At 48.3% G+C, this 12,601-nt stretch overlaps 1 protein-coding gene across 3 annotated transcripts; it reads right to left on the reverse strand.

The window, feature by feature from the left end:
• Positions 1 to 3,282: 3,282 nt before the first annotated feature.
• Positions 3,283 to 5,902, reverse strand: LOC123166890 (uncharacterized). Of its 3 annotated transcripts, XR_006483723.1 has the most exons (4): positions 5,458 to 5,902; positions 5,270 to 5,351; positions 4,466 to 4,667; positions 3,283 to 3,575 (listed from the first exon to the last, which is right to left on the reverse strand). XR_006483723.1 is itself a non-coding variant. In XM_044584702.1 (3 exons), exons 1-3 carry the CDS (start codon positions 5,401 to 5,403, stop codon positions 3,530 to 3,532), a joined length of 369 nt encoding a protein of 122 aa, XP_044440637.1. In that variant the 5' UTR covers positions 5,404 to 5,902; the 3' UTR covers positions 3,283 to 3,529. The 3 variants fall into 3 exon arrangements, 2 of the variants coding, with proteins under 2 accessions (XP_044440637.1, XP_044440638.1); XM_044584702.1 differs by having other exon boundaries at positions 3,283 to 3,562; positions 5,270 to 5,902; XM_044584703.1 differs by having other exon boundaries at positions 5,270 to 5,902.
• Between the last annotated feature and the right edge of the window lie 6,699 nt (positions 5,903 to 12,601).

Raw genomic sequence — 12,601 nt, forward strand, 5'->3', positions numbered from 1 at the left:
ACCAAAGCTCGACAATTCCAATGCCCATTCCACAATCCTCCCGGTTGCATCTGGGTTGTGCAAGATCTGTTGCAACTGGAGGCGGGTGACGACGGTGATCTCATGTGCTTGGAAATAATGACGCAACTTCCTCGAGGCCATAAGGAGGCCGAAGAGAAATTTCTGCACACCGGAGTACCTTGATCTAGCCCCCTGCAGGAGGGAGCTAACAAAGTAAACTGGGTGCTGCATCATCTTCTTCTGCACCACTTCATTTGCTTGCGCCGTTTTTGTCCCACCGACGTCAGACTCTGTCGGGGGTCCTGCCTTGCCAGTACTAGACCCTGCCAGGGGGGACTATGGCTCACCATCCGCTAGCTCTGCCGTTGCTACCACTTCCGCATCGACTTCTCTCTGTGCCACTAGTGCAGCACTGACCACTTGATTCGTCGCCGCTAGATATAGTAGTAACGGTTCTTGTAGTTTGGGTGCAACTAGTATTGGCGTAGAGGAGAGGTATCTTTTCAAATCCTGCAGCGCTGCTTCGGCCTCTGGGGTCCATTTCATTGGGCCCGTTGTCGGTGTCAAAACCGGCGAATCTCGGGTAGGGGGTCCCGAACTGTGCGTCTAGGATCGATGGTAACAGGAGACAGGGGACACGATGTTTACCCAGGTTCGGGCCCTCTCTATGGAGGTAATACCCTACTTCCTGCTTGATTGATCTTGATGAATATGTGTATTACAAGAGTTGATCTACCACAAGATCATAATGGCTAAACCCTAAAAGTCTAGCCTGTATGACTATGGTAATGAGTATCTCTCCTCCCCCGGACTAACTCCTCGGTTTATATAGACACCGGGAGGATCTAGGGTTACACAAGGTTGGTTACAAATAAAGGAATCTACATATTTGATCGCCAAGCTTGCCTTCCACGCCAAGGAGAGTCCCATCCGAACATAGGTGTAGTCTTCGGTCTTCGTATCTTCACAGCCCATTAGTCCGGCCCATGGCTAACAAGCCGGACACCCGAGGACCCCTTAGTCCAGGACTCCCTCACCCGCCTTTTTCAGGATTTTGAAAAAGGGGAGGGCGCGCTCAGCAGATTTGGAGATGAACCTACTCAGGGCAGCAACACAGCCAGCAAGCCGACGCACATCCTTGACTCGCCTTGGCGCCTCAATCTGCTCAATTGCTTTGATCTTGTCGGGGTTTGCCTCGATTCCATGTTGTGACACAAAGAACCCGAGAAGCTTGTCGGACGGGACACCGAAGACACACTTCTCAGGGTTCAGCTTGAGGTTGATCTTGCGCAAATTTGCAAATGTTTCTTCTAAGTCTTGTATGAGTGTTGATCTGTCCTTGGTTTTGACCACTATGTCATCCATATAAGCTTCCATATTTTTATGTAGCTGGGGCTCAAAACCAATTTGGACTGCTCTCGCAAATGTTGAACCAACGCTCTTCAACCCGAAAGGCATTCGTATAAAACAATACGTACCACATGGGGTGATGAATGCAGTCTTCTCTTGTCATGAAGATCTGGTGGTATCCTGAGTAGGCGTCAAGGAATGACAGCAAATCACACCCGGTAGTGGAGTCCACAATCTGGTCAATGCGCGGCAAAGGGAAAGGATCCTTTGGACAAGCTTTATTGATGTCTGTGTAATCAATACACAGCCTCCATTTCCCATTTGCCTTGCGCACTACTACCGGATTGGCCTACCACGTTGGGTGAAGCACTCCTCTGACTAAGCCTGTCGCTTCCAACTTCCTAATCTCCTCTGTGATGAAGTCTTGTCGTTCCAAAGCTTGCTTCCTTACCTTCTGCTTGATGGGCCACGCATGAGGACAGACAGCAAGATGGTGCTCAATCACCTCCCTGGGAACGCCGGGGATGTCGGATGCTTGCCATGCAAACACATCGACATTCGCCCGCAAGAAGGTGACGAGCGCGCCTTCCTATTTGTTGTCGAGGGTGGAGCTTATGGTGAAAGCTCCTCCCGTACCATCCTCCTCGACGGACACCTTCTTGGTCTCTGGTGGTGCAGCTCTGGATATCTTGCTCTTGCCGGTGGAGCTCTCTGGCACGTCCTCGACGGTAGCACAGCACTCCGGAGAGGTGCGCTTGCCGGAGTGGGTGCGAGAGGTCTTGCCGGTCTTCTTCCCTCCCGGGGCTTCAGCGGCAGGAGCAAGTGCCTTGGCAGCAGTTGTTGCAACTGCCTCTCGGTAGAGTTGGTCGGCGCAGATCAGCGCATCTTTCTTGCCGGAGGGGACGGTGATGATGCTCATCGGCCCAGGCATCTTCAACGTCTTGTAGGCATAGTGTGATGCCGCCATAAACTTGGCTAGTGCTGGGCGGCCGAGGATCCCATTGTAGGGCAAGGGGATCTCGGCAACATAAAAAACAATCCTCTCTGTTTTATAGTTCAGCTCGCCTCCAAATGTAACGGGCAGTGTTATTTTACCTTTCGGCTGACTCCTTCTCGGATTGACCCCTTGAAACGTGCCCGTCTCTTCGAGGTCTTCATCAGGAATCTGCAGCCTTTTGATCACAACAGGCGAGATCAAGTTCAGACCGGCTCCGCCATCAACTAGCACTTTTGTCACCTTGAGGTTGCGTATTGTTGGTGAAACCAATAATGGCAAACACTCGACCACAGTTGTGCGGTCAGGGTGATTCTCAGTGTCAAAAATGATAGGCGTGCTGGACCACTTCAGTGCTTCTGGGCATCGAACGATGGTTCCGCCGTAGTGATCTCACGCGCCCACTGCTTGAGTTGGCGGTGAGAGGTGTGCAGCGAGGCGCCACCGTCGACGCACATGGCCTCCATAGCTTTCTGGAAGTCATGCTCGCCGGACTCGTCGTCCTCATCATGATCGTCGTCTTCCTGCTTCTTGTCGCGGCCCCGAGCAGGCCTTTCTTTTTTATTATCTTTGCCGCGGCGACCAGCTTGGCCGCAGCGCTTCTTGCCGGATCCCTCAACACCATCCTGGCCCTTCTCCTTGTCCCGCCTCTCATATTCGGCTTTCTGCTTCTCTGCGAGCTGCTCAACCTGTCGGCAGTTCTGTAGGTCATGGCCCTTGGTGCGATGGATCTTGCAGTACTGCTTGTCGGAGCTTCCTGGCTTGTCGGCGGCCGCCAAGGCCCAGCAGGCGGTATACCCGGCAACTTCCTTGCCGGGGTCGTCAGCCTTGGCCTTCTTGGCAGCGCCGGCGTTGTCGGACCCCTCGACGTCAAGCACGGTCTTGCCCTTACGCTTCCTATTGCGGCGTCAGCCCTTCTTTGCCAGGGCGGCAGCATCTTCGTCTGTGGAGTCGGTTTCCGCACCAGCGTCTTCGCCGGAATATCAGAAGAGTTGCATCAAAATTACACTGATCACCATGATCTATCTAGGAAGTTTGAAATGCAAAACAAAATAGTAACTAAGATCTAATGGTCCAAGCATTATGCATAAGCTAAATTGACCAGAACTTCATAACTTCACTTTGTTGCATGTCTTGACGAAAGACATTAGACTCGTCACCCTTCATCACCATCCATAGACACCATCACCCTTGCCATAGATCACAATTCCTCCAGTACTGTTTCCAATTCCTAAGAAATGATTAGATAAGTTGTAAGGGAGATTAAATATATACAATTGAAATTTAATTGTGGATACAGTTAAAAAATTAGATGTTCTAATTGACTGGTTAGCTGCTATCTAACAGTATAACTACGTATTCATCTTTTGATCCTTCACATGCAATTTTCAGGGTAATATGAATCAGCAGGAACACACTCCAAATGATATACAGTACTGCACGTTGCTCTGTGTACAAAAGGAATAATCTACCAATAAACCACACTGATTTCAATTTCATTATAAGTTTGCAGCGGTTCAGATCACATCATGCTTTTCGAATTACTTGTAACATTCATATAATTCAAAGCACATGACATTATTCTAATTCACTGTAACAATCCTATGTCCAGAAACATGTGCTATGGTTAGACCAAGATTGCTATAATGAAACCAAGTTTGTCGTACATTCTCAAAAGCATCAAGGTCTCAAAAGCTGAGGACCCAAAGAGCAAAGCTAGTACAGGGAAAGCCAAAAGCTAGAAAGGAGGACGCCTGGCATATTGTCTAATCATATTGTCTAATGTTGAAGTATTTTTCTCTGTGCAAATGATTTGACTGTAATTAATTATAGCAACATCTCTGCCTGTACGAGTTCAAGCCAATTGCCCCTTAGAAACTCTTATACTAAGAATTAATAATCAAGTACACTGGAAGTACAGAAAATTATCTACAACTCTCGCATTGTCACTATAAATCAACTTTGAAAGTATCTCATCCAGAAACAGATAAACGTAATACTGCAACAAGTAAGTACTGCATGACTGCAGTACTGCTTTGATTAGAACATCTAGTTTTTTTATCAGAATTGAACAAACAAGATACTCTGCAGTCTGCAGATAAAAGAGAAGAAACAAAATACCTTCAGCAGCGACGGGAGGTCATCGTGATTGGAAAAGGTCATCAGGCGAAGGGGCTGCCATTGTGTGGCAAGGTTCACTGTTCCACCCTTCCTCGCCAAGCATAAAACTGGCTCAGTAGACCATCGGATTCTGGGGGCTTGATTCATGTGCCTAAGCTCAAAAGCTTTATATTCTTGCTCTTCAGACAGGCCCGACTTAGACCTGCATGATAGCATAGTGCATTTAAGGTAACAAGAAGCCCCTGCTCTACATATTTGAGAAAGAACACACGGGACATGATGTTAACATGACAGTGGCTGCATCAACCTTAGGCACATGAGCTAAATGTTCCAGAACTACAAAATACTAAGAAAAGCAAAAGCGAGATTGCAAAACTTACAATTACATCTACAAACCAAAATTGAAGGAAAAGTAACCAGGAATGTACGTACTCCATGAATGGAGGGCCTCTTCAATGTTAATTGGTTTGCTTGGCAGGGACATCTAGTTAAGCTATACAGTAGTATGAAATATACATCCCGATCCTGATTACACACGCTGACACAGTGTCTCTTCTCTGCACTATAGTGCCAACTGCTGCAATTAGCTAGCCTTGACCAAACATACATGCATCAACACAAGTCAGCTAGCTCACCTCACTGGCACCAAATGTCCATTCGCTAGTTAATCAAACTATTTTTCAACACATAGGCTTGACTTTATTTTCAAAACTAATATGCTTGGCTTTGTTTTTCAACATCCATATAAAAAATAGACCTAAACAGACATGCAGACAACCATGGCCATTGGCCTCGATGTACAACCTGAATCTCACCACCACAGTAGCCTGCCGTGGCACATCTCCTCCATCTCCCCAGTATTCAACTTGAAACACAAGAGCAAATCCTGCACCCAAACCACCAGAAAAAAGCCCACCATCCATTACAACAGCACACATACGCCACACAGATGACCTGCTCGACGAATTGTGCAAAGGAGGTGGCGACCAAACCAGGTACTGGCGGGCGAAGGCGCGAGTGAGCGTGGTCCACTCGGCAGCATCAGGTGACCACTTGGATGAGGAGGAGCTTCAAGAAAGGGCTGAAGGCCGATACATGGCGCAGGAGGTGGAGGGATAGAGAGCCGACGAAGAATACCGCTACGGTCCCGAGGAGAGGCGTCGAGCACCTATTGGTTGGGGTGACGAGGCCAAGCCGACCAGATCCGGCAGCGTCGTGGCTGAGGGCTGCCAGATCTGAGGGCCACGAAGACCTATACGGGAGTTGAAGGGAGCGGGTGACGTTACTGGACTAGGGAGGGCGACGAGGGTGGAAGTACGCAGCCGGATCGACAGCTGATGGCGGGGTTGGCGCATGGCGGCGAGGAAGCGAGAAGAGAAGATGCGGCGTGGGAGGTTTCATCAGAGGGAAAAGGGGCGAGGGATGGGAGGACGTGGGCACGTGGCCGATAGAAGATGGGCTGTAAAATTTGCAAGGGGCAAGAGTGAAATAATGGCGGGAGGTGAAATGGTTCTTGGTCCTGCCTGAAAAAAAATTATATAAAAAATATTAATACATACCACACGTATTCAGTAAAAAAAGAGTATATCAAAAGTAATTATTTTTAGGTTCCCATAAAATGTAATTGTGGCAACCAGACAACGCAACTCTAAACTTTTTTTTGCGTGAGAAACTGTCAATCCATTCATCTTCAATCAAGATAGTACAAAGAACAACAGAGGTAATAAAAATTACAACTAGGTCTGTGGACCACCTAGCGACGACTACAAACACTGGAGCGAGCCGAAGGCGCGTCGCCATCATTGGCCCTCCTAGCTGGAGCCGGGCAAATCTTGTTCTAGTCGACAGTCGGGAATTCGTCGTGACAAGGCCCATAGGACCAACACACCCGAGCAGCAACTATCACCGATGAAGAAAGTCGTAGATCAGAAGGATCAAATCTGTAAACACGCAAACAAATACGAACGAAGACCGGATCCAAACAGATCCACCAAAGACTATCATTGACTGAATCCCGCGAGATCTGACGGAGATACAGCTTCGCACGCCCGCCGATGATTCTAGACGCAACTCCAAACTTGACGGAGAACTACGAAGGACAAACCAGGCACACCACATGGCCCCGCCGTCGTAACTTTGACTTCAGGGTGAAAAACAAACTGAGGCAATCCCGCGAACACGTCAGAGAAGAGTCGACTACAGCAACAATTGTCGCGTCATTAACATCGCTACCTCCATCATCGTTGCCACATAAGCCTAGACGCCACAACCTTGTCATCCGCCGGTCCCGCTTGCCGATGCCGAACTCCCAAGATGAAGCCCCTGAGAAGAATACGACACCAAGGCATCGCCACAGTCACACAAGATCAAGGGTTTCACACGGATAGGTCGTGACGGCCGGATCCACATGGGAATGGTGCGATAACAAAACAGTTATACCTCCAGGAAGGTCAATGATGGTCACAGCCGCCGCCATCACTGGTCGCAACACAAAAGCCGAGACAGGGTCTTCATCCAAGCTCCCACACCACCTCAGCCGCACATCATCTCGCACAGGCTCCGGCAAGCCCACCAATCACCACCACCATCGAAGCTGCCACCGACAAAGAAGCCCTAAGATCCGCAACAGCCATCAGCACCTCGCAGAGACCACCGGCAGCTAACCTCCATCATGAATAGCCAGATCCACCAACGGCCGTCCAACGCATAGCCACCGAACGCAATGCGAGTCGTTGTGCCCTGTCGAGCGCAAGAAACAATAGAGCGCTGCCCGACGCCAAGAACCAACATAGTATCGAGCCGCAACCATGCATCAGATGCGCCGACCGTGCTCTCCGGAGACCAGAACTGCGACAGTCGTAGCCAGAGGTCTCCACACATCAGGCCACCTCATGGTCCGCCGCGCCACCACATTTGCAGTCTATGGCCGCCGCCATACCTTTTGGACAGCACGCCGGAGCACATCCGAGTGACAACCTACTCAACCTACACCAGATCTGGGCGCTAGGACTCAAATCCCAATTGCACTAGACCGTCCCATGGCCCACTGCTCCCGAGCTGTAGTCCCTCACTGTGCCATCGCATGACCCCTTATGCTCCTGCACCGCCACACGACACTCCATCGCAGCACCACAAGCCACAAAGAAACATCGCGTCAGCCGGTACCAGAAGCACATGCGTTGCATCACATTTGTACCCCATGCATGCACTACTGGAATTAGCTTATTTGCCGTCAGCCAAGTCTTTGCCGTCTGCTGGCTGACGGCAAAGAAGGTATTTGCCATCCGCTTACAGAAAACGGACGGCAAAGAACTGGCTGATGGGAAAGAACGGTCTTTGCCATCAGCCAATTATTTGCCGTCAGCTAGCGGACGGCATAGAATCTTTGCCGTCAGCTAGCAGACGGCAAAGAGAGTGGTGGTCCCCACTAACGAGCTGATTAAAAAAACATAACGGCCCCCCTCTTTGCCGTCAGCTAGCGGACGGCAAAGGTTTGGCGGACGGCAAAGAACTAACCTAACTAACGGCGAGACCCACCCCGCCCCTGATCCATCTCTCTGTTTCTCTCCCTCTCTCCTCCCCGAGCCACCACGCCGCCGCCCCCGCCGCCTGCCGCCGCCTGCCGTCGCCCCCGCCACCCCGGCCGCCGCCCCCGCCACCCCGGCCGTCGCCCCACCACCCCGGCGCCGCCGCCGCCCCCGCCACCCGCCACCGCGGCCCCATCGCCCCCGCCTCCCTGCCGGCTCGGGGCCGCCGCTCACCGCCCCTCCCCCATGATGAGCTCCACCACCCCGGCCGGAGCCCTGCGGCCCCCGTCGCCACCGCCATCCTGCCGCCCCGCCGCCCCGGCCCCCGTCGGCTCCGGTGAGTTATTTTTCTTTTTTATTCTTTTTTTGGCTGTTTAATTATTAGTGTTAGGTTTAGTGCTAGATATATATATGTGTTGGTGTTAGATTTAGTGCATGGGTTTTAGATAATTAGTCATATAATTAAAATAAGTAGAAAAAAGATGAAAAAAGAAGAAGAAGAATATGTAGAAGGGGAAGAAGAAGAAGAAGAAGAAGAGGAGGAGGGGAGAAGAAGAAGAAGAAGAAGAAGAAGAAGAAGAAGAAGAAGAAGAAGAAGAAGAAGAAGAAGAAGAAGAAGAAGAAGAAGAAGAAGAAGAAGAAGAAAATGTAGGAGAAGAAGAGGAGGGGAGAAGAAGAAGAAAGTGTAGGAGAAGAAGAGGAGGGGAGAAGAAGAAGAAGAAGAAGAAGAAGAAAGTGTAGGAGAAGAAGAGGAGGGGAGAAGAAGAAGAAAGTGTAGGAGAAGAAGAGGAGGGGAGAAGAAGAAGAAGAAGAAGAAGAAGAAGAAGAAGAAGAAGAAGAAGAAGAAGAAGAAGAAGAAGAAAGTGTAGGAGAAGAAGAGGAGGGGAGAAGAAGAAGAAGAAGAAGAAGAAGAAGAAGAAGAAGAAGAAGAAGAAGAAGAAGAAGAAGAAGAAGAAGAAAAGAATATGTAGAAGGCGCTCTTTGGCCTTCCAGAGGCCGACGGGGTCATATATTTGTGAATTATGAGTTAGGTCATATATTTTTCGTTTTTGTTATGCAAAACATCATACATATTTGTGTTTATCGGGTGGATTCAAATGTGCAGTTGTTTCGTCGCTGCGAGGGTGTGGTGTTTGACGACCTCCCCGTACATTCGACGAGCTCCGCCCCTGCGTTTGTTGGTGAGCACAAATGACATCTCCTCCTCCCCCCTTCATTTGCTCTGTTCTGGTCTTCATGCCGATGAAACTTGCTAGCTATAGGTGTCAATCATCAGTATGCGTAACCACTATGCGTCTCCCGTTCGAAAGGGTTACATCTATAAATATGCATGCATTTGCATATTTATAACCATGATTCTTTCGAATTGTCCAACGCTATCCATGGACAGCCCGAGTATGTGTAGATTGGGTTCGTTTTCCCATTATGCTTTGCTCCGGATCCGACGCATAAATTTCGTCAGTGCACCCACTTAGATGTTCCTGATGTCTATATTACGGCTCAACAGGCGAGCCAAGTATTCTATCTACCGTGGGCCTGCCAAACTAATCCAAATCTGAAAGGTTGGGATGTCGTTTATGAAGTGTCGCCACGTGCTAGACTATCTCCCCCAAAGGAAGAGGATTATGAACCTCACATTAACCCAGACACATATGAAGGAGAATTCTTCCAAGAGACACGTCTTTCCAAAAAACGTTTCAAGAACCGCTATACTTCACCCCAAAACATTGAAGTAGACAGCGACAGTGAATCCGGCATCACCCCAGAGGAGGAACAAGAAGAGCCGGAACAAGAAGAGATTACTGCTGCGGATGACCTGTCAATGCTTGACCGATTACGTCAAGGTGGCCTTCCACATGTTGATGCCGCTGAACCCTATGAGCACGTCATTGATGATAGTGATGATGATGATTATGCATTTATTGATGATAGTGATCGAGATTATTAGTAGCCCGCTCCTACACCTCCATGATCACGGTAAGTTTCTCTAGTTTTTTGCTTAACAAATGCATAAAGACCTAGACTTAGCTTTATTTCCTCCAAAATGACTTAATAAGCTTACTGACCTCCTAAACCATCCATTTTACCTAAGTTAGCTCTAAAACGATCTATACTTAGCATTGTTTCCTCCAAAATGACCTAAGTTAGCTCTAATATGCTTAGTTAACTAGGTTTGCTCAATAATGACATGTACTTAGCTTACTTATGTCAAAAATGGCATAATTAGCTTAGTTAGCTCATAAATGATCCATTTTACCCAAGTTATCTCTAAAATGATCCATTTTACCTTAGTTAGCTCATAAACGATCCATTTTACCTAAGTTAGCTCTAAAATGACCCATTTTGCCTTAATTAGCTCATAAATGATCCATTTTACCCAAGTTAGCTCTAAAATGACCCATTTTACCTAGTTTAGCTCCAAAATGACCCATCTTACCTAGGTTAGCTCTAAAATGATGCATTTTACCTAAGTTAGCTCATAAACGATCCATTTCACCTAGGTTAGCTCATAAACGATCCATTTCACCTAGGTTAGCTCATAAACGATCCATTTCAACTAAGTTAGCTCATAAATGATCCATTTCACCTTAGTTAGCTCATAAACGATCCATTTCACCTAAGTTAGCTCATAAACGATCCATTTCACCTAAGTTATCTCATAAACGATCCATTTCACCTAAGTTAGCTCATAAACGATCCATTTCAACTAAGTTAGCTCATAAATGATCCATTTCACCTAAGTTAGCTCATAAATGACATATACTTCTTCTTCTAGTCACCTTTTTCTAACTTTCTTATTTGCCATTTTGCAGATCTCATTCACTTCACGGAAGCTAGCTTGCTATGATGGAGTGCTTGTTTTTTATTTCATTCTCTTCTAGTATTATTAGCTTGCCATGATGGAACAATGTGTATGTGCAACTTGCTATGTATGAATGGATGGAACTATATATGTATGTACGATGAAATTTATGTGCTGGATATGTCATATGTTTGTTGTGAAATAACCCTGTGAAATATATCTATATATGTCATATATATTTGCTGTGAAAATTGTTGGATTTAAAAAAAATAGAAAAAAAGAGCCAATGCACGCTCTTTGTCGTCAGCCACCGACGGCAATGGGCTCTTTGCCGTCCGCCGCGGACGGCAAAGAGGCCACATGGCAGCCAACTGTGCTTCCTGGGAACTGACCCATTTGGTCAGTTTGCCTACAGTGGCGGACGGCAAATCCTTTGACGACTGCGGTGGACGGCAAAGCCTTGGTGGGCAGTGACGTCCAACTGACGTCATTAGGCCGACGACAAAGGCCTGATGCTATTTGCCATCAGCCGCGGACGGCAAATACTGCCGTTAGCCACCTAACGGACTAACAGCGAATTTATTGCTGTCAGCCGCTGATGGCAAAGGCCCCTTTGCCGTCCGCTTCAGAAAGCAGACGGCAAAGAAGGTCTTGACCGATCCTTTCTTTGCCGGTGCATTTTGCCGTCCGCCGTCCGTGCCTTTGCTGTCCGCCTTGGCTGACGGCAAATTAGCTGATTCCTGTAGTGATGGTAGTAGTACCAGCTGCCACTACCGGCCACCCGGGACCATCGTCCTGGCTTCTCACACACACGACGAACCTCCTAGCACTGCTCCCCTGCGCCTCCATGCCTCCAATTGGAATCTTCTTATACGGAGTTATATGGAATATAACATCTGTCATTCTACATTTATTGATGTTGTCCATTGAAACATATCATCGAGAGGGAAAGTTAACCGTCGGTTATTACTATACACTGTCGAGTATTTTCTCAAATAACCGAGAGGCACACATGTACCGTCGGCCATTTTCACTCATAGGTGAGAGTTTTCTTTTCACCTTTGGCTATTAAATTTCACCACCGGGCGTTACATCTAATCCCCGTGGGTGTGTCAAAAACCATCAGGCATTACATGTAATCCCTGAGGGGGCCCCAAAAACGGGCGGGTATTACAAATAACCGTCGGGCATTACATGTAATCCCCGTGGGTGTAGGGAAACCCGTCGGTCATTACATGTAATCCCCGTGGGTGTAGGAAAAACCATCGGGCTTTATAATGAACCGTCGGGCATTAAGTTGGATACCCGAGCGGTGGATTTTCACCGTCGGGCATTCTAGTATACCGTCGGGTATTAGTAGTAATACTTGTGAGTTGACACTAACCGTCGGCCATTGCAACTACCGTCGGCTATTACTGTAATAACCGACAGCCCGTCGGCTATTAGGTTTCACCGTCGGAAATATGGGGATTTCTAGTAGTGGGCGGCCGATCCTCTTCTGGCAACAACAAGGGTCGCCGCAGCGGCTCCTCCAGATCGCGTCCAGATGCGCCAAGATGCCAGATCTGTGGCAAGCCTGGCCACACCGCCAAGGACTGCTGGTACAGGTATGATGATGATGAGGACGAGGACAAGGTTGCGGCTGCTGCGGATGGCTCCTACGGCATTGACACCAACTGGTATGTCGATAGCGGCGCCACCAACCACATCACCAACGAACTTGAGAAGGTCACCATGAAGGAAAAGTACCGCAGCAAGGACCAGATACATACTACTAGCGGTGAAGGTATGCGTATAAGTCACATT

This window comes from Triticum aestivum, chromosome 7D, assembly GCF_018294505.1.
Source record: "Triticum aestivum cultivar Chinese Spring chromosome 7D, IWGSC CS RefSeq v2.1, whole genome shotgun sequence".
Lineage (NCBI taxonomy): Eukaryota > Viridiplantae > Streptophyta > Magnoliopsida > Poales > Poaceae > Triticum > Triticum aestivum.